Source organism: Ochotona curzoniae, unplaced genomic scaffold (genome assembly GCF_017591425.1).
Source record: "Ochotona curzoniae isolate NIBS_2020 unplaced genomic scaffold, NIBS_Ocur_1.0 scaffold_4683, whole genome shotgun sequence".
NCBI classification, from domain to species: Eukaryota; Metazoa; Chordata; class Mammalia; order Lagomorpha; family Ochotonidae; genus Ochotona; species Ochotona curzoniae.
This window is the reverse complement of record NW_024467121.1, coordinates 20905398-20927037: the sequence shown is the minus strand read 5'-3', so window position 1 is coordinate 20927037 and position 21640 is coordinate 20905398. Positions and strand designations below refer to the sequence as shown.

The 21640-nt window shown below is 38.2% G+C and overlaps 2 protein-coding genes across 12 annotated transcripts in view; both read left to right on the top strand.

Moving 5' to 3' along the window:
• Nucleotides 1–21640, top strand: part of CDC42BPA (CDC42 binding protein kinase alpha) — a 237525-nt gene that overhangs the window by 58927 nt on the left and 156958 nt on the right. For all 11 annotated transcript variants that reach the window (XM_040967883.1, XM_040967881.1, XM_040967882.1 and 8 more), the window contains exon 3: nt 13462–13545. In XM_040967883.1, coding sequence (XP_040823817.1) covers nt 13462–13545 — 84 coding nt within the window. The remainder of the gene's footprint in view (nt 1–13461; nt 13546–21640) is intronic.
• LOC121148183 lies at nt 3065–4720 on the top strand. Its single transcript, XM_040968281.1, has 3 exons — nt 3065–3112; nt 3731–4010; nt 4320–4720. The coding sequence occupies exons 1-3, from the start codon at nt 3065–3067 to the stop codon at nt 4718–4720; spliced, it is 729 nt and encodes a 242-aa protein (XP_040824215.1).

Here is a 21640-nt window from a genome sequence, read left to right as displayed (position 1 = left end):
GGTGTGAGAGGAAGAGAACAAGAGGGACACTCATGACACACAGAGAAAGAAATGTTTCATCAGGTTGTTCACTCCTCAAGTGGCTGCAAAAACTGGGGCTGGGCCAGGCTGAAGGCAGGATCCTCGAACTCCATCCAGGACTTCCACATAGTTGGCAGGGGCCCAAGCTCTCAGGACAACCTTTGCTGTTTTTCCAAGTGTGCTCGCAGAGATCTTTAATAGGAAGTGGAACAGCTGGAACTAGAATTGTCCCAATGTGGGATTCTGGGTGTCTCCCTGATGGAAGCAGCAATTGTGGCAACACTAGCTTCAGTGCATTGTATTTAAGAGCAGTGTTAGTAGATGCTTTCTGAGAAAGCACAAGTCCTCCTGCTTGATAAAATGTCATCATATCTTGCTTATTTAAAATTATTCAATATTTGGAAACCAGTGAAAGAATTGATTATGGAAAGAAAAGTGAAAGCACTGAATACAGTAATAAAAACAAGGGAATGACCACATTTGTAAAAATAGGAGTAAAGATATAATTAGTTTTCTAATGAAGATGAGAACAGCTAATTTGTCCTAGCATTTGCTACTAATAAGTTCCTTATATATGTGTTTAATGTCTGTCTTTACCAGTAAACTCTAGGTTCTGTGAAGTGAAGGAGTTTTTATTGCCTTTTATATTTAGTATAGTGCTTTTTAATGTAGTCATTTTCCTTGTTAGGAGTTAGGATAATGAAGTTCTCTTTTCTTTCATATATACCTCTTTTCACTAATGAAAATAGTACTTCTTGGTTATTTGTCATATTTCAGTTATATTCCATGCTTTGGTTCACAGTCAGAGCCTAATCAGTAGCAAGGATAGGTACACAGCACTGATGCCAGCTTCTGTAATTTTGTGGTATTCCTCATTTTGTTTCTGTTCATTGGTAGTTGGGCTAGTTTGTTAAACATTAATGAGCTTTTCTTAATAAAATTTTTTCCTGTGTATTGAAAAAGTTGTTAATTAATTTCTCTTGGCTTCAGAGAAGTTTATTGTGTTAATATTTTCATAATTGGCTTACACATTTCCTTATTAAGCTAGAAATCTGCTCCATGAATGTAAAGATTTTTTTTTTTCCTCTGTTAGCGCATTGCACTTCCCAAGCAACTAACCCAATGTTGTGTGCCTGGTACATGCCTGATACATATTTATAGAATCAATTGAACAAGTAAAAGCTCATTTTTTCTGTATTATAAATGATCTTTAGAGCCTTTTTATAAATAGCTTTTGCATTGAATTTCAAGTGATTTTCTTAGAATACAATTCTAGAAGATGGCTTTTTTTGAAGACAGATTCTTCAATGATATTAGAATAGTTTTCTAATTAGAAATTATCTGTGGATATTTTACTGTAATTTTGTGCATTTTTATAGTGTATTCACTTGTGTTTTTTTTAAAGTGATTTTTTCTTTTTGTTCAGGAAGCTGATCTTGTAATTGAAATATAGAACTTTAGTTGGTGGTGATTAAAGATGATGGAAAAGTTACTTGGGCAGAACAGTGAGTGAGTTGGTGTGCTATGTTGAGTTTTTATAAACCAAGTATCCCATCAAATGTTAATAAGTAGAGTAGTGATTTAATTGGAACTCTTTTAGAAAGATAAAACTAATGATGGATGTTTGAGAAGTAATTAGAGAAGAGAAAAAAATTACAACAGTGCTGGGTTTTTCCACTTCCAGTCACCAAAATTTTATATCCTGTGTTTTGAATTTCCTCTTCTCTTTTTTAGCCAGAGCAACTTACCTGAACTGTTGCTGAAATTCTCTAATTTCTTTCCCTGACTTAAAACCATCTTCATAGAGTTTTTTGAATGCTAAATTCATCTCTGAAGGGTGGTCTCTAATTTTTTTAAGCTTTAATTTTTTATTGGAAAGTCAGATACAGAGGAGGAGAGACAGAGAAGATCTTCTGTCCACTGATTCACTCTCCAAGTGGGAGCAATGCCTGGAACTGAAGCCAGGAGCTTCTTCTACTTCTCCCACGCAGATGCAGGGTACCAAGGCTTTCGGCTGTCCTCGACTGCTTTCCTAGACCTTAGCAGGGAGCTGGATGGGGAATGGGACTGACATGATATGAACTGGTGTCCATATGGGATCCTGGCATGTGCAAGGTGAAGACTTTAGCCATTATGCTACTGCACTGGGCTCTAGGCCCTGTTTTAAGGCTCTATTCTATTAATGACATGCCAGTTCTCTCTCTTTCTTCTTTAAAAAAGATTTATTTATTTAGTTGGATAAGTTACAGAAAGGAGGCTCAGAGGTAGAGTCAGAATGAGAGAGTGAGAGAAGTATCTTTCATCTGCTGATTAACTTCCCAAATGGCCACATAGCTAGGGCTGAGCCAGGCTGGAGCCAGTAGCTTTGTCTGGGTCTCTCATGTGGCAGCCCAAGTACTTCGACGGACTTCTCCTGCTTTTCCAGGTGCATTAGCAGGGAGCTGAATCAAAAGTGGAGTGGTGGGACTCAAACTGATGCCCATATGGGATATTAGCACTGCAGTTGTTTGGCTTTTCCTGGTATGTCACAACACTGGTCCCCAGCTCTTTATTGGATGAACCCATCAGCCTCATTTGTTCCCTCTTTCTGTAGTGTTCTGTTTGCTCCTAGGAAAGAATAATGCTTATTGTTCCTGAACATCTTCTCCCCCTTCCCATTACTGGTATTAAATTGCTTCTGTCTTGCTCGTGCTGTCCCTACTTTTTAAAATAACCCCTTTCTTCAGTCACATCCACCTTACTCTCTTTCTGAGAATAGTACTAACATGTTACCTCTTCTAAGAAACCAACATATGAGTGCATGATCGTGTATTACTTTCTTCCCATACTCCCATTTTTTATATCAGTAATCTGTCTTCTTTGCCTTTTATAGGACTTCATTTTTGTCTCTTATTTCCATGCACTGTTGTATGAAACTATCTTCATGTTTCTGTTTAGGTATGTTTCCCACAGTGGACTCTGAGGTTTTTGAGAGCAACATATCTATTAGATAACTTTGTATTTCTAACAGCATTAAATCTGGCCTATAAGTAAGTTAGTCAAAATGGAGCCTATTAGCATGTTTATGATGAAGATGAGGTCTAGGTTACTGGTATTAGAAAAGGAAGGGTGAGTGGGAGACAGATTGGAAAGAAGCCATTTTGGATGTCACTAGTGAGTTAAAGGTAGAATTCATAGATGATTTAAGTCTGCAACCTGACTAAATGAGTTTGTATATATGTTTTTGACTTTTTAAATTTAAGACATTTGCTGAAACAACTAGGAATTTGGCTCAAAATGCTGAGAGAGAAGGATTTAGGAATCATTTGCATATAAGGTTAATTAAGAATTTTGGGATAGATAATACAGATCAGGAAGGAGTTTAAAAAAGTGAGGTAAGGATCCTTCAGTTACAGTATTTAACAAGATATAGCAAAACTAGGGAAGTATATGGATTCTCAGAAGTGTCTGACAGGTCGAAGCAGATGAGAATTGAGGATAGTATGCTAAATTTGGGAATTAGCTCATTATTGATCTTTGAACAAATTGTTACTGTCCAGTACAATGAAATAGAGACTGGATTGAAATAGGAGATTAAAAGAGGCCGAGATATAGTGTATCATGAGCAAATGATGAAAGCAACCAATCACATGGCTCAGTGCGCAATAGTGCAGTCAGCTTTCCGGTCGTGAGCTCCAGGGTGTGGCCTTCATTCATGCTGTGCTGTTAGGAGCCCCTGGCTGGGAAGCTTGAAGGTGCTTACCACCACAGACACCCCTGTGAATCACTGGGGTTAAAAAAAAAAGTTGAAGCAGATCACCCAAGAAAGCTGTTCATCGGTGGGCTTAATACAGAAACAAATATGAAAGTCCTTGAAGTGGTATTTGGCAAATATGGACGAATCATGGAAATACTGTTGATGAAAGACTGGGAAATCAACAAGTCAAGAGGTTTTGCTTTTGTCACCTTCGAAAGCCAAGTAGATGCTAAGGATGCTGCCAGAAACATGAGTGTAAAGTTTCGGGGTGGCAAAGCCATCTTGGTGGAACAGGCTACCAAACCATCATTTGAAAGTGGTAGATGTGGACTACTCTCACCTCCATGAAGCAGAGGCTCTCCCAGAGATCTCTGAGGAGAAAGAGATGGAGGAACTAGGGGCCCTCTGTCACAGGGAGGGCACATGGATGATCGTGGCTACTCCATGTGTTTCAACATGAGTTCTTCCAGAGACCCACTGCCAGTCAAATGAGGCTCATCACCACAAAGTGGGGGTCCTCCTCAGGACCCTTCAAGACCAGTTCACAACAGCATGGAATGAGGGGAAGAGCCCTTGTATCACATGGAAAAGACTATTACAGTGGCCCACCTTGAAGGGAACCCCTGTCCTCTAGCAGAGATGTTTATTTGTCACCAAGAGGTGATGGATACTCTACTAAAGACAGCTATTCAAGCAGAGATTACCCAAGTTCCTGTGATAACTGAGATTATGCACCCTTACCAAGAGACTATACTTACAGTGATTATGGTCATTCCAGTTCATGGTGATGACTGTCCATCAGAGGCTGTAGTGATAGGGATGGCTGTGGTCGTGATCAGGACTGTTGACATCATCCAAGTGGAGGTGCCTATCAAGATTCTTGTGAGAGCTATGGTAACTCACGTAGTGCTACACCTACATGAGGGCCCCCCCGCCATCTTATGGTGGAAGCAGTTGCTATGATGATTACAGCAACTCACGTGATGGATATGGTGGAAGTCAAGACAGTTACTCAAGCAGCCAAAATGATCTCTGCTCAAGTGGTCGTGATTGTGTTGGCAGACAAGAAAGAGGGCTTCCTTCTTCTATGGAAAGGGGAATACCATCCTCCACATGATTCATTCAGCAATTCAAGCTCTGGAGCACCAAGATGTGGTAGCTGTGGAGGAAACCGATCTGATAGAGAAGGATGCAGAAGTACATACTAGAGACAAACAAAACTTTGGATCAAAATCCCTATTCAAAGAAACAAAGTGGAAACTATTCTGTCATAACTACCCAGGGACTACTGAAAGGAAAAATTGTGTTACTTTTTTTTTTTTAAGTTCCTGTTAAGTTCCCCTTCTGTAATTTTTACATTCTTGTGAGGAAAAGTAAAACATGTTTAATTTTATTTGGTTTAATGACATTGCTTTCAACAAGCAAATGTTAAATGTGTAAGACTTGACTTGTTGTATTAGTGTTGTAATTTTCCAAGTAAAAGTTTCCCTTAACGGCCACATCCTATCTGATTCCCCCCCCCCCCCCCCCCCCCCCAGGAAATGAGGCAAGCATTTCTAAGATCTTCCGCAAACATCTAGCCATCTAAATGTCCATTGATCTCCATTGGTAGATGATACATCCTGCCTGTTCCAACAAGTTAACTGTTAGAGGGTAGTAGGGGTGTGCTAGTAACTCCTAGGATTTCAGGATGTCTTCAAACTGAAATCTCCCTGTTCTCAGTATGGAAAACGTAGATCAGATGCCCATGTAAGGAAAGTGCTGTTCACCCAGTAAACCCCCAAATCAAATGGGTATTGCTGGCCATATTTTGCCTTTCTGACATTTCCTTGGGATTCTTCAAGAACCTCTTCGGCCCCCTCCCCAAGTGGGACCATTTAAGTATGTGTTAAATAACTGCAAAATACTAAATAAAAAGTTTGGCTAAATTAAAAAAAAAGCAACACATAATACTCTTTGAAAATGTGCCTTTTGGAGATGATGCCTTATTGGAAAGGAATGCTCTATTTATTCCTTGAGAGGAAGGTAGGGTGAAGGTAAAGTTTGTGTTTCAGTTTTTGTTCTTGGATATGGATGTTTGTGTGAAAAGTTTTCATTTAATATCCAGGACAGTAGGAATTAAAGATGGGAAAGAAAACTTTAATAGAACAAGCATAAAAAGGAAAGACGGGGAGAGTGTGAAAGCAAGTTCTCGTATGAATGTGTTAGTCTTGAAAGGAGAAATGACATCCTTTCTTGTGTATCAAAAGGAAAAAGAATAAGTAAAAATGTAAAAAACACTTAAGTATGTTATGAGGAAATGTGAAACATCTGTTATCTTTGAAGTAGGCTACCAGGTTTTTAGTTTTTCGGTAAAAGGAGAATGGGACAGGTATAAAATAGGTTGAAACAGATGATAATGGCAAGATAGCACAGGGCATTTGAGAATAAAAGAATAGAAGGTGTATTAAAATAAAAATTCTGTTAGAACAAAGATTCTAATGAGAATGACAAAGAATTAGCGGTAGGACTGCTGATAGATTGGAGATTTTAGCTGAGAATGACCTGTGGCATAAAGGAAACTGGGGCTAGCACTGTGGCAGAGTGGATAAAGCCACTGTCTGTGATGTCTTCATTTCATGTAGGCACTACTTGGAATCCTAGCTACTTCACTTCCAGTTAAGCTTCCTGCTAATGTCCTAGGGAAAGCAATGGAAAATGACTCAAGTGCTTGTTGGGAGACCCAAATGGAGCTCCTGAAAAATGACTCAAGTACTTGGACCCCTGCAATTTCTGTGGCAGAACCAAATGGAGTTCCTGGCTTCTGCCTGGCCCATTCCTGACTGTTCAGTCCATCTGGGGAGTGAACCAGCAGATACTAGATCTCTCTCTGTAATTCTGGCTTTAAGAAACAAAAGGAACAACAACAAAACAGGAAGAACAAGGAAGTATGTGGCTGCTTCAAATATTTTATAAAAGGGATAGTCAAAAAGGACATTGGAAAATCATTTCTTCATGAGTATTTTAGGTTACTCAGTAGGGTAAATGAAGTAAATGGCTTATGACTGGAAAATTACTTTTCCTGTTCAGAAACTTGGAAAAATTAAAGGGTGCAGAACTGGGGAGTCATTGGCAGCATATGGCAGTCCAGCAGTTGGAGATACCTTGCTTTGTCACAAGCCAGTGAAATTGAGACATTGAGGTGAGGTCAGTGTACTTGATGTATGACTTAATAATATTTGAGATTCAGTGTGAGAAGGTTTCTTTTTTTGTAGTGTTTCTGCTCTACATGAAGTTTGAAGTTAGTAGAATGAAGTCAAGAAGATTGATGATCATTTAGTGTATAAAGATAGATTAATTTGTATGGAAAGTGGTATGGACTGGATATGAGCTTTATAGCTTTCTTACAAAATTTCTCTGCTGAGTTTATATAGGCTGTGGTGTTTGTCAACTAATAGATTTAGAAATGTGAAGACCCTAAAGAGATAATTGTTCCATTCAAATTCCACCAGGAATTGGTAAATAAATATAAGTCCAGTGGGTAGACTCACCTCTGACTTGGCTATCTGGCAGGAACATTTCAATCAATTATGCTTTAAAAAATTACAAAACAAAACCATGAAAATAAAAAGCAGAACTTACGTAACTCTTAAATACATAAGTCATGGGAAACAATAAGGAGCAAGATATAATTAAAATTCAGCATCTCTGTGATTTAAAAAACCTTCTCTCTACAACTCAATTGTTGTCAGTTACTGCTTAACTTAACGCTGGGTTTTCCTTTTTGCTTTCAGGAAAACCTTTAACTTACGCCCTGGGTGTTGCCTGTCCACAGTTTCCTGGTGGCTCACCGCTTCTGCCTGCTCCAGCCTTGCTCCGGCAGCTTCAAGGCTTCTGGGCTTCAGAGCTTGTTGTGAAAGCTTGCTGCTTTGGCCTGCTACCCCTGCTTCAGGTGTCAAAAGCTTTTAATTAGCTTGCTTCCTCTAATTACTATAGCTAGGGCCATATATGTCTGCGTAATCTAGTAGTAGGGTCTCAAAGGTGAATTATCTTTAGCCATTCATTCTTTGAAAACTTCTTTACTCTGGCTATTCTGGGATTCATTAAAGAATAAAAAAAGTTTGAAATTGCACTGCATGGTTATCTCTGATAATGCCTCTCTGTAGTTAGTAGGGCCACACTGGTGTGGGCATACTGTGTTTTCAAAACCAGCAGTTATTCTGATTGATGGCCATGTTGTGCCGATTTTCAAGTATTTTTTCTTTTGTTGTTGCACATATTGTTTTGTTTCCAAGGAGAGGATGGTAATTCTACCTATTTAGTAAATTAATGTTTTTAGTTCACTTGTTTAAGAGACTTAATAGTTTTTAAAATATATATAAACATTTACAACACGAATTAATAACAGCTTTAAAAAATCCGACTAGTGATTCTTCACACATATTGATCATTGTTAATGTGTCAATAGGTAACAGAATTATAGGCATGGTAAGTGGGAAAAACTCTTCAGGACCTAAGCAGCTGTTCAGTACTTACAGAAGTAAAGAGTATAAGCTGTGTCATCGGATAGTCAGAATTACATATCCTAGATTTATTACTTACTGGGTAAGTTAATTAGCTTTTCCAGAGCTTTGTTTACTAATTCTTCATGATGTCATTACAGGACCTAGTTTGAATTGATGTAAGGATTAAATGAAGTAGTATATGCAGTGTACTTAGCCCAGTGCCAGGCACAGAGGAAGCCTTCCTTAAATAACGGCTGTTTTTTTTTTTTTTTAAATTATTGCTCTCTGTATAAATGATGACAGAAGAAATAATAATAGTCTGTAGCAATGGACAAAAGAAAATAGACACAGTTGTGAACTTGGGACTTTGAAGGCCTATTACAGTAATATTATGAGCTGGAATAATCTATTAGACATTAATAAGTCATTCAATATACAATTGTGTTTCTTGGTTTTGAGTTTCAGTATTAATATGATAGTATACTTCGAGCTGAAACTATCAATAGCTTAAAACTTTATTTACATCCTCACGGGTTATAAATCATTCATTCTTTAAAAAAAATTTTTTTTTATTGTAAAGTCAGATGTACAGAGAGTAGGAGAGGAAAATCTTCCGTCCATTGATTCACTCCATAGTGGCTGCAACGGCCAGAGCTGAGCTGATCCAAAGCCAGGAGCCAGGAGCCTCCTCTGGGTCTCCCACATTGGTGCCGGGTCCCAAGGCCTTGGGGTGACCTCACCTGCTTTTCCAGGCTACTAGCGGAGAGATGAATGGGAAGTGGGGCTGCTGGGATTAGAACCGGTGCCCATATGGGATCCTGGTGCGTGCAAGGCAAGGACTTTAGCCTCCAGGCTTCCACACTGGACTCATATCATTCATCTTTTTTAAAGCAATCACTTAATTAGTATCCCAAACACTAGGTACATATTTGTAACAAATTAGGAGGGGAAAAACCCATTCTCATAGCCTGTATTCTAGTGAAACAGGCAAACAATAAATAGAATATAGAATTGTGTAGAATATAAAATATAGAAATACAGAATTATAGTTCCTTAAGGGGAAAAGGAAGCAAAGAAGTGGCGTAAGTCTCAAGGGGTGGAGTGCTATTTCAATGACTGAGTAAGCAGTATGTAAAGTTCTAAGCAGGTAGAATATTCTGACCCTAGGAAACAATAAGTGCCAGGACCTGGAGTTAGAATTGAGTAGCTGTTAGGACTGGAACAGAATGAGCGACTGTGAGATCAGGGAGTATGGAGGGCCAGAACTTGTTGGCTTTCCAGGTTATGGTAGGAACTTTGACAGTGACTTGCAGAAGCATAGGAAAACATTCAAGTTTTGGAGGGAAATAGTATTTTGATTGAATTTACATTTAAGTGGGAACACCATACAATAGTGTTGAAAGTAGATTGTAGGAGATAAAGGTGGAAGCAGAGAGGTAGTGTGAGATCATCCAGGCAAGTTGTGGTGTGTGATAACTTAGAATTGGTTGGAATAGAGGAACTGTGGTGAATTCTGAACCCACTGAAGATGAAACTAGATTTGCAGAACTTTGCGACTTGGATATTGGATATTGAAATCTTATTTGATGTAGTGTTATCGATTGTAGCTACAAATGGTGATACTTTAAGTGGGATTTAAGAATTGATTGTTGCATATGTGTCACATACTGATCATTTCTGTAGTAAAGCACACTAGTCTTACTATGAGGCTGAAAAATCTATATATTATTTTTATGAATGTTTTTGTTCTGTTACATTTATAATTTCTAGGCTGTGTTAACTTAGCTGCTCAGTTTGATAGGATCAAACAGTAAAGGATATTTTTAAGATTTATTTTTATTTATTTGAAAACAGGTACAGAAAGGGAAGGTGAGACAGAGAAGAGTGAGAGGTAGAGTGACAGAGACAGAGTGGAGAGACAGAGAGACACATAGGAATCTTCCATCAGCTGGTTCACTACCCAAATGAATACAAAGGCCGAGGTTCAGCCAGGTTGGAGCCAATAGCTAGGAACTTCTAGGTCTTGCACATGGGTGCAAAGACCCAAGTACTTGGTTCTTCTATTGCTGCTTTCCCAGGCACATGAGCAGGGAGCTGAATCAGAGGTGGAGCAGCAGAACTCAAACCTGTGTCCTTATAGGATGCTGGTGTTGCAAGCAGAGCCTTAAGGTGCTATGCCACAAAACTGGCCCAAACAATAAAGCACATGTGAATGTATTGCCCTTGTACTTCTTGAAAATATAGCACCTAGAGCTCTGAGGGAATCTTTTCTTTTTTTTTCTTTTACTGACGTGAACGTGAAAATTGTTTGTGATATTAAAGGTCAGTTTTTATGTTATCACTTTGTAAATTTTATATTCTCATATTATCAGTTTGGTATGAGTAACATTGACTGACAATCTCAAAAGGACAAATTTCATATGTTCTCTCTGATAAAAGGCAACCTTCATGCAAGATAAAAGGTTAGTAGATACATAGGTAAATATGCATGTACATATAGTCATCTAGAAGAACAGTATATGGAGACTATCATATCAAAATGTGAAGATACAATGCAGTAAGCATCTCTACTTACAAATCAAAGATGGACTCCTCATGAAACTGTTAAATAGATCTTGACAATAGGATACTCAACACTCTGCCATTGTCCATATGTACAATGTCAGAATACTTTTAAATAGCAGAATGATGGATTTTGACTGTTTTTGAAGGACTACGCTATTGTGATAATCAGTTGTGGGAAGGGATTTGAGGAGGGTGTAAGGGGAAATTCCAGAGGCTATGGAATTATATCAGTACACAAATTATTAAAAAAGGAAAATAAATAATATTATCATTCAAAAAAAAAAAAGACAAACCATCCAAGACTTTGTATGCCTAGGAAATGAAAGCTTAAGTTTGAAAATTGATTTCTCAGAGTTAAAAAAATATTGGCAGAACATTTGTTTTAGAAAAGATTTTAGTTTATGAAACTGTTGCAAGATATTTTGAGGCATGTTTTCCATACTGCTGTAACATGGCGTTCCAGATCATCATACATTGAAGACTAAGATCTTATTTTACAGTATGTAAATTTTAATATAATTATATGTTTAACATACTGTGATTTTTTTCCTGATCAATAGTATTCTTTAACTTTCAAAAACGTGAATAATTAGCACTTTGTGGTGCACAATTTTTAGTTGATTTCACCTTTTAGAATATTTAAGTTTGTCTCTATTTTACTGTTGAAAACCATGCTGTTATGAATATTATATTTCCTTTGTATATATACATATTCAATTGAGGATATTTTATAATTGTATTTTTATGTATAAGTATGTTTATAAGAAATTGAGAGGTATACTGTTGGCTACTTACATTAGTGGTAGAAGAAATAGTTGTTGAAAATTGGGCTACAGTGTACTCAGTGGACTGTTTGGCATGTGATACTAACTAAAACTTACTAAGTAGTCACTAATACCAGATTCTGTTGTAAACAGTTTATAGTTACTAATTTTAATCTTCTACACAATGATATGAGTGTAAGGTAAGTACTGTTACTAATTCCATTGGATTATTGCATGGTTAAGTTTTCTACCAATTTTATACATCTATTGACAGAACCAGGATTCAAACCTCAGGTTGTCTGGGTTCAGAATTTGTGCTATCACCACTGCCCTCAAGAGTCACAGTACACATTTGCTGAGTTTTAAAGTTAAGTTTAATAAGTGCTGAGAATCATCATTGGTAGTCCTGTTGCACAGTGCATAATTCAGTGTAATTATGATTCTAATGCATATAATTTGGATTTTAGAAAGATAATGTATACTCTGTTTTGTTTCATACCCCTTTTGAGATTTGGAACAATATTCCAAAACAAAAGCAGTGAATCATGTTTGTCTTTACATGGAAAAGATTATTTTAGAATTTATTTTCATTTGAAAGGCAGAGTTACAAAGAGAAGGAGAAACAGAGGTCTTCAGTTCACTGACCTACTTGCCAAATGGCCATGATGACTGGAGTTGAGCCTCTCCAAAGCCAGGAAGCAGGAGTTTGTTCAAGGTCTCCCACATGGTTCTGGAGGCCCAAGGAGTTGGCTCCTTCTCTGCTGTTTCCCTGGGCCATAAGCAGGAAGTTGGATGGAAAGCGAAGCAGTGAGAACATGAGCAGCACCCATATGAGATGCTGGTGCCACAGTCAGAAGCTTAGTCTACTATGGCACTACACCAGACATACTGAAATTTAAACAGAATAAAAGACTGTTAGTTGCTTGATATCAGTACATGCTACCAAGTGAGTTTTCAAAAACTTGTCTTTAGAATGATAGTATGGATTGTGGATCTCTATGGCGTACTAAGTGGCATTTGGAGCCCACTTAATATGTGGTAATAGATATTAGTAGTTACAGCAAATATCTATGTATTCATAAATACAAAAAGTTGATGAGAAATACAGTGTGATAGAGTACCTTTAAGTTGCTTATGAGGAGTCTGTTCTTTCCTAAATCAAAAGAAGAGGGTGTAAGTGATGGCATTTCCAAGTGTAGTTTTGGTTCTCGGTGTAGGCTAGTACTTAGCAGGCTCATCGTTCTGTCCATGTGCAGCATTTGATTTCAGAATTTACAGAGTAGTTCAACTTGGATTTTCACTGTTTCAGAGATGTTAGTAAAAGTGGGGTGTTTTCTTGTTTTTTTTTTTTTTATTACAGCTCCCTTCCTTTTCACTAATTAAAATTTGAAGGAGGAAAAAATGTGAAAATTAGCATTCTGATCTGCTTATTCACTCCCCAGATGCCTGAAACAGTCAGGACTGTATGTGCAGTGAGATGGGATCATTTTCCATTTTTTTTTTTCATACCAGTTATATCTTTGGACAAAAAATACTTGTTTTGGCAGCTGGTGTTCCCTGAGCCATAATGTGGGTATATGGCATGCATTATTTAACAAGCTCTAATTCCTTTATGTTGCACGTATTGGTCAATTTCTTAGTAACACTAGAGATTGAGATTGAGGCCCAGGATAGGAGGATGGTCACAAATTTATTGGTTTGGCATGTGTTCACTAATGTAATTTTTTTTACATTATAACATTATATAATTTAGGATTAGAATTTGAACTGCATTGAAATACTTGATAATTGGTATTTATTATTTTTTCACAGACAGGAAAAAGGAAAATGGATATCTGAAAAAAGTGTATTTATTATATTTTACAAGTTGTATTTCCTTTATCTTTTGTAGGTTGCTGTAGTAAAACTAAAAAATGCGGATAAGGTATTTGCCATGAAAATACTGAATAAATGGGAAATGTTGAAACGAGCTGAGGTAAGAATCTTACGTTATTTTAAGCATTTACATTGTTTCATTAATTTTGCTGTTTTAAACAATGTACAATGATAATTATTTGTGAAATACTTATGTGAATTATTCCACAGGGGAAAATCTTAGTAAGGTGAATCTATTAACCCATCTGATTATCAATTATTTGAAATTTCAACAAATTAAACTTTGTATGTTTTGCATAATATGATTTTAGAACAGAGAAAATAATACATTAGAGCTAGTCATCCCACTCAGGAAATATATACAATGTAATTTTTTTTAAAGGAGTATAGAATGCTGTTATCAGAAAAATTGCTGGAGCCAATGCTGTGATGTAATGGCATCTCACATGGGCAGTGGTTTAGCTCTCGGTTACCTCACTTTGTATTTGGGTTCCTTTATCACTTGGGCAACCCAGATGAAGCTCCTAGCTCCTGGATTTGAACTGGCTTAGCAGGAGCTGTTACAGCCATTTAGGGAGTGAACCAGTGGGATTGGAAGGTCTCTCTGTTTATTCCTCTCACTCTGTAACTATGCCTTTCAAAAAATAAAGAAAAAAACATTGTCGTTCGCTATCCTGAGATCCTTCAGTTTGTGTATACTCACCCTGAGGTTAAAATTAGTTTAAGGATAAAGATTTACATTTCAGGGGTATTGTGGTGACTGAAGAATTCATCTACTACAAGGTTAAGCTCTTACCTAGTGTAATTCCTGGATTGAGAGCCAGGGGAAGGGAAAACTTTGCTAACTATTGCTGCAAAGAGTTGTCTTCTACAAAGATGGGAACATATGTTTTCTTACCCACTCACCAATTGTGACTGTTATGAAATGATTTCTCTATGATAACATTAAAAGACAGTATTATAATCAGGTAAGTTTAAAGTGAAATACTACATTGTTGATTTAGCTACCAGTTGATTTTCACTGTTAAAAATTCCACTTGTGGGCCCAGAACAATAGCTTGATTAGCAAATCCTCCGAGTTCAGGTGCAAGTTCATTTCCTGGCTGTTCCACTTCCCATCCAACTGCCTGCTTCTGGCCTGGGAAAACAGCAGTCTGGCCCAAAGGCTCGCGACATGGATCCACATGGCTCTTGGCTTCAGATCAGCTGTGCTCTGGCTGTAGCAGCCACTTAGTGAAATAGTGGGTGGGACATGGTTTTTTTCTTTTTTTACTTCTTTTTATTTTTATCATTTTATGATACAATTCCATAGGCCTTGGGTTTGCCTTATCCCTTCCCCAGAAGTACCTCCCCTCTCACTGAGTTCCCCTATGTCATTACTATAGTATTATTCTTCATACACAGGCCTATGTCCATCATGCGTGCATGGACAATGGCAGAGTCCAGCATCCTATTGTCAAGATATGGTAAAAAGTTTCATTAGGAGTCCATCTTTGTCTGGAAGTAGAGATGCATTCTGCATTATCCTCACATCTGGATAGGATACTCTCCATTACACAGTCACTATACATCCCCTTAAATGAAAAACCACAATACAAAATTAACAACAAGAAAAAAAAAAGAAATTTACATTGCTATGAAGTTAAATAAAATGCTGCTAGATATGACAGTCTCCATTACACAGTTACTAGACAACCCCTTAAATGAAAAGCCACAAAACAAAATCAACAGCAGGAAGAAAACAAACACCATGAAGTTAAATAACATGCTACTGAATGACTAATGTGTCACTGAAGAAATGAAAAAGAAAATCAAGAACCTTCTTGAAGAGAATGATGCTACTGTATGATCTATGAGTCATTGAAGAATCTGATCAGAAGAAAATGTTTTAAAGAGATGAAACTAACAAAAAAAATCAACATCCATGAGATACAGTTTCCGCTGATCTTTTTCTGTAGGCAACAAATAGATGGGTTTTGTCTTTTAATCCAGTCTACTACGCTGTGATGTTTGATTGATGAGTTTAAGTTGTTTACATTCAGGGTTGATACAAATAGGTGGTAATTTGGTCCTGTCATTTTAGCAATGGGTTGTTCATTGATTTAGTCTTCTGTTGTAGTTTTGCTGGGATGTTCTTCCCATTTGCCTGTGGTTTTGGTGGGTGCTATTCCTTTTCTCTGTCAAGAAAACATGTTTAAGTATCCTTTGTAGGGCAGGTTTGGGAGAGGCATATTCTTTTAACTTTTCTTTACTGAGGAAGAATTTTATTTCATTTTCAAACACAAAGGAGGCTTTGCAGGGTACATTATCATGGGCTGACAGTTTTTTTATTTTAGAATCTGGAATATGTCACTCCATTTTCTCGTCTGTAGAGTTTCCTGTGAGAGGACTCCTGTGAGTTTAATTGGCATTCCTTTATATGTCAGTTGATTTTGTTTTCATGTGCACATTTAAGGATCTTTTCCTTATGTTCGATTGAAGAAAGCTTAATGATCATGTATCTTGGTGAAGATTGCTTTTAGTGAACTGTGTCGGGAGTTTTGTGCTCCTCCTGCATGTTATTACTCATTTTTTTCTCTAGATTAGGGAAATTTTTCCTTATTGTTTCATTAAATACATTTGTAAACCCAGCTTCTCTTTCTGCATGTTCTGGGACTCTCATAACTCTTATATTCAGCCTTTTAATGGTGTCTTTCAGTTCTTGAATACTTCTTTTGGCCTGATCCAGCTCTGCTTCCAGCTTTTTGTTTGTTTCCCCCTGGTGACAGGAAATATCTTTCAATTTTGAGATTCTTTCTTCTGCTTGCTTCATTCTATTTTGGAGACTCCCCACTGTACTTTTACTTTGCTCCACTGTATTCTTCATTTCTGATATATCAGTTTTCATTTGATTTGTTTCCAGTGTGACCTATTCCTTGAATTCCTTGACTGTCTCTTTTATGTGCTTCTCGTTGATAAGAAATTTTATAAACAGTGTTTTGCATTCTGTATCCCCCATTTTCTGGATGTCTTCCTCAGTGAACTCTGAGGTTGGCAAAGGGTTTTGCTCTTTTGCAGGGGAGTGAGTCTTCAAACTATTCTGTCTCTTTTTTTCCTTTGTCTCTTCTTTTGCTCTTGGTCATTGTACTTCTGGTATTCACATTGTTCACCTTGGGGCAGGTTTCTTAAGCTCTGTCACCCACAGGTCTACAGTTTGATTTTGCTTATTGCAGTTGGTACAAGGCTCTTTGTTTTCCAGTCATTGTGCCACTCCCTCTAGCAAGTTCCAGATCTGGGTTCTTATGTTCAACTTCCAGCATGGTCTCTGTAGCCCCAGTTCTTGGCTCACCACTCTCCACCTCCTTTGATGCTGTGCTGAGGCTGCACTGGTGTGTGTACGACCTTTCTCCCACTTCTGTTTGGAGCAGTTCCCAGGATTAGGGAGACACCAGGTGTCCTATATAGCTAGGTTGTTGGTAGTACTGATTTTTCCAGCACCAGTTGACCATTAGTTCTGAGGACCACATGGACCCATTTTGACCCATACAATGCCAAAGTCGGTATTATTATCCTATGGGACCAGTGCAGTGCATGGAGTTCAGTGAGTTCTCGCCAAGGTTGGTGTATGAGCAGGTCACTGTTGTCCCCTGCAGTCTTAAATTCTTTGCCACACTGTAAGAAATGGCACCTGATGTGCCACTACTAGTGTTCTTGATCTGCTGGCTGTCAGGTCTGAGGGCTACCCAGACCTAACTTGGGTGGAACCTGTAGGATGCCGTGATGTTTTGGTTCACTGAGCCAGAAATGAGCTCATTTCCCGCTCAGTGCATGTGCAGCTCTGTCCATAGCCCTTGCCTCCTTAAACAAAATGGTGCCCAAAACAGCTCTAGGGAGTGGATTGGACTGTGAAATCCACTCTGTTCCTGCACTGCCTATCTGGGATCTGCCACTCTGTCTCTGCTTCTAGTCAAATCAAACAGACCAGCAGGACAGGCAGTTCTTTGTCTGGGTTCACCACCTGAGCTCCAGAGTTCATTTCCACCTTGTTGCTGGTGTAGTTCTGGCTGCCAGTGGAGTTCAGATTGCCGTTTGCTCAATGCCTCTGGGATTATCAGTCACTGCAACATCACATTGTTGTTTTCACTGCTTTCCTGCGTCTGTCAATCTCCAGGTACCCCTCTGCTGTGATTCTGTCCTCTCCTATTTCCTGAAATGTGCATTCTCTTCGTCACACTGGCTAATATTTCTCCATCTGTTTAAATGCGTTTTTATCCTATTTCACTGTCTTGATTCCAACTGTGGAACATCTTTTCTCTTTCTCCTCTCTACTCGACCACAGACCTGCCTTTCCAATAATAATAACACTAAAAAATCTTTAAAATATCCATTTGTTTGTTTTTTAATCATAAAAACTTTTTGCTCTTCTCCCCCAAAGATTAGAGAAGGATTCAGTTATCATCAGAAAGAATTTCACCAAGATGAGACTTTATGAGTGAGAGAAGTCTTTATTGCTAACGAAAAAAGAAGCCAAAGTAAATGTAATTAGCAATGGATTTCCCACCATCCATGCTACTTTGCTGTGCTGCATTAGCTTATTAATTTTATAAGTATATCTTCTTTCCCCATGCTCTCCCTCCCCCCTTTTTAATGACTTATGTGAATGAGTTACAGAGAAATAATCCTCCATCCATTGGGTCACTCTCTAGATGACCTCACTGGCTGGGCCTGGGCCATGTGGAATCATGCAGGAGCCAGGGTCTTCTTCAAGTCACCAGTGTGGTTCACAAGGAGGGGCCCAAGCACTTCAGTCATCTTCTGTTGCTTTCCTAGGTAAATTAGCAGGAAGCTGGATTTGAAGTGGTGCATCCAGGACTAGAGCTTGAACCTCTTTGGGTTGCTAACATCACAGACAGAGGCTTATCTTGGTTTTTCACACTGCTGCCTTAAAAGTGCTCCTTACAAATATGATGGAGAATCATGGCAGCTTTACAGAATTGTTGTACTTTTTTTTTTAAGATTTATTTTTATTATTTTTTTATTGGAAAGGCGGATATACAGAGAGGAGAGACAGAGAGGAAGATCTTCCGTCCAATGATTCACTCCCCAAGTGAGCGCAGCGGACGGTGCTATGCTGATCCAAAGCCAGGAGCCTCTTCCGGGTCTCCCACGTGAATGCAGGGTCCCAAAGCTTTGGGCCGTCCTCGACTGCTTTCCCGGGCCACAGGCAGGGAGCTGGAAGGAAAGCGGGGCTGCCGGGATAGAACCGGCACCCATGTGGGATCCCGGGCGTGCAAGGCGAGGACCTTAACCACTTGCGCCACCGCGCCGGGCCCCAGAATTGTTGTACTTTATATACACCAATAATTTATATCTCACAGTAGATATTCTTATTGCTGCATATCCCAATATTTTATTAAGGATAAAATATAGTAGCATGTGACTGAATGTAAATGTGGCAAGGAGAATATTTGATTCAACATTGGTTAAACATAATGAGATCTGGTGAAGCTGTGTTATCTCTAGGAAGCCCTCCTATACCTTGTCTACAATCTTAGGATTTCAGATATTTTTTTTTATGAGGAAAATAAAAAAAAAATGTTCAGTGCTCAGAAAAGGTAATGTCACTGTAGCTGATGTCACTGTAGCGTTTTGACCAAATTGATTTACTAGAACATAGTTATGTTCTCCCTAATGTTCAGTCATCATAGTTTGGTTAGTAGTGGTTTAGAACAATAGGATTTTTTTTCCCACAGGGACACTATTTGACATTTTGGATTGATTAGTTGTTTTTTAGGTACTGTCCTGTGCATGATAGATTGTTTAGCACTCCTTGCTTTTTCCTGTTAAATCCTGCTAGACTACACCCCAGCCATCCCCAGTTATGACAACCAACTGAGAAAGATATGATGTTTTGAAGCAAAGAGTAAACTGTGTCTTCCCCTGTTTCTTAGGCATTAATAGGGGTCTCTTAATTGCTAAGTATATGGGTAAAATTGTATGTCAGAGATCGCCTTTGAAATGTTAGTTGTGTGCACTCACGTATATACCTGATGCTTATAAGTGGTGGTAATGAGTGATGGTCTAAAGACAGCAATAGTTATCAACAACATAACTGTTGGGAAATTGAGTGATGGGTGTCAAGGGGAGAAAGTTGTTACAGTGGTTTCTCCATTTTTCTGTATTTTTGAACTTTATATCAAGAAGTTCCTATTTTTTTATAGTTTAATTTAGATTATGACTCAAACTAGTCTTGGAATTTTATTTAATTTAAATATAGCAACCAAATGAAATAATAGATAGTAGATTCTATTTGGAATTCTATAAAATTTCTAAAGATTATAGTAAGATAATTCTAGAAGAAAGGAGTCTTCCAGGCTTTGATAGCTTCTACAGACCCTCTGAATGTTAATAGTAAACTGTAACCTCAGACCGGTTAAATTATGAACAGGGCTTAATAGTAACTATATTGAATGATTATTTTTTCCTCCAAAGTGAAACAAAGCATAATGTTGCATATTAAAATTTTTTTATTTACTGATTTTATTTAGTTGAGAGACTTCTGTCTGCTAGGTCCCAGATGCCTGCAGCAGTTATGGCTGGCACAAAGCCAGGAACCCTGGGTTTCCCATGAGGGTGGCAGGGACCCAACTACCTGAGGCATCACTTGTGACATTTATGGTACACATCAGCAAGAAGCTGGAGTTGGGAATGAAGCCAGGATTCAAATCTAGCCCCTCCGGTATGGAATGTGGGCTCCCAAGTGCTTAACTGGTGATCCAAACACCTGCTTCCCCAAATGTTACGTGTGTATTGTTTGTTTCTATGTTTTAATTTATTTGAAAGGTACAGAGGGAGATGGCTAGGGGGAGAAAGATAAGGAAATATCTTATACCCACTAGTTCATTTCCTAAGTGCCTGCAACCACCAGGGTGGTACTGCATTTAAACCAGGAGCCTGGAAACAGTCTGACTCCCAAATGCAGGCAGGAACCCAATTTTTGTAACTATCACTTACTGCCTCCCAGTAAGTGTGTTAGACGCAAGTTGGGTTGGAAGCAGAACAAGGATTCAGTCTCAAACACTCAAATATTTGATATGGACATCCCAAGCAGCCCCTTAACTAAGCTGTGCTGTAAGACATATATGTTGTTTGTTGGGCTGGCATTGTAATGTAGCACATAAAGCCACTGCCTAAAGTACCAGTATATATATAAAGGGCCAGTTAAACTCAGAATTTTCACTTTTAACTCAGTGCTAATGCTCCTGGGAAGTTCATAGAAGATGACCCAAGTGCTTGGGCCCCTGCCATCCATTTAGGATGCCAGAATGGAGCTTCAGACACTGGCTGTTGTGAGTGTTGGCAGAGGGAACCAGTTAATGAAAGATCTCTCTCCATTTCTCTGTCTCCATCTCTCCTGCTATTTCATTGTAACTCTTTCAAAATAATTCTTTTAAAAAGGTATGTGTTTTGATCATCTAATGGACAGATAAAACTATGCATTCATTGAGTTTAAACTTTTGTTGTTGTTGTGTCTTAATGCCTGGCTTTGGAAATTTTATTTGGCTAAGTAAAATAATGGATATAATACATAGACACACATATACACACATCTGGAAAATGTTAGGGCTAATTGCATTTCAAAATAGTTGCTTTGTGTATCATACCTATTATTTTCTGTTGTGGAAAATACCTAGTAATGCTTCATGTGGTATACTGTACAATGATGCATATTTTCAGTAAGCATGGTAACGAAAATTTAGGTAGGTTTCCATGTACTGAAATATATTCACATATATTGTTACTTTGGAAAAAAATCAACTCAGCATTATGATCTTATTTGTGTAAAGAAGAAAGATTAGAAAGGATGGACTGCCACACACATGTATATGTAAGCAGAAATGTTATCTCAGGTGATAAATCTGAATAAAATAATGTCAGTGAAATTTGGGCCACAACTGAGATACTTTTTTAAAAAGATTATTTATTTGAAAGTTGGTCTGTTTCTGTTACACATACACATACAGAGATTAATCGATTGATTGATTGAGAGAGGTGAACAGAGATATTTTGACTGGTAACTTCCAAGATGTCTGCAACCACTAGGGCCTGAGCCAAGCCAGAGTCCAGAGCTGGTAACTCCATCTGGGTCTCCTGTCTGGGTTTAGGTGCTCACGTACTTGGGCATCTTCTGCTGTTTTTCCCAGGCATGTTAGCGG

Bases quoted from the DNA above. Each gene is read 5' to 3' on its own strand.
- LOC121148183 (XM_040968281.1), top strand. From the start codon at position 3,065: ATGGAGCCTATTAGCATGTTTATGATGAAGATGAGGTCTAGGTTACTG. The intron at 3,113-3,730 runs GTATTAGAAAAG...CTGTGCTGTTAG, and splicing joins AGATGAGGTCTAGGTTACTG to GAGCCCCTGGCTGGGAAGCT. The intron at 4,011-4,319 runs GTGTAAAGTTTC...GCATGGAATGAG, and splicing joins GGATGCTGCCAGAAACATGA to GGGAAGAGCCCTTGTATCAC.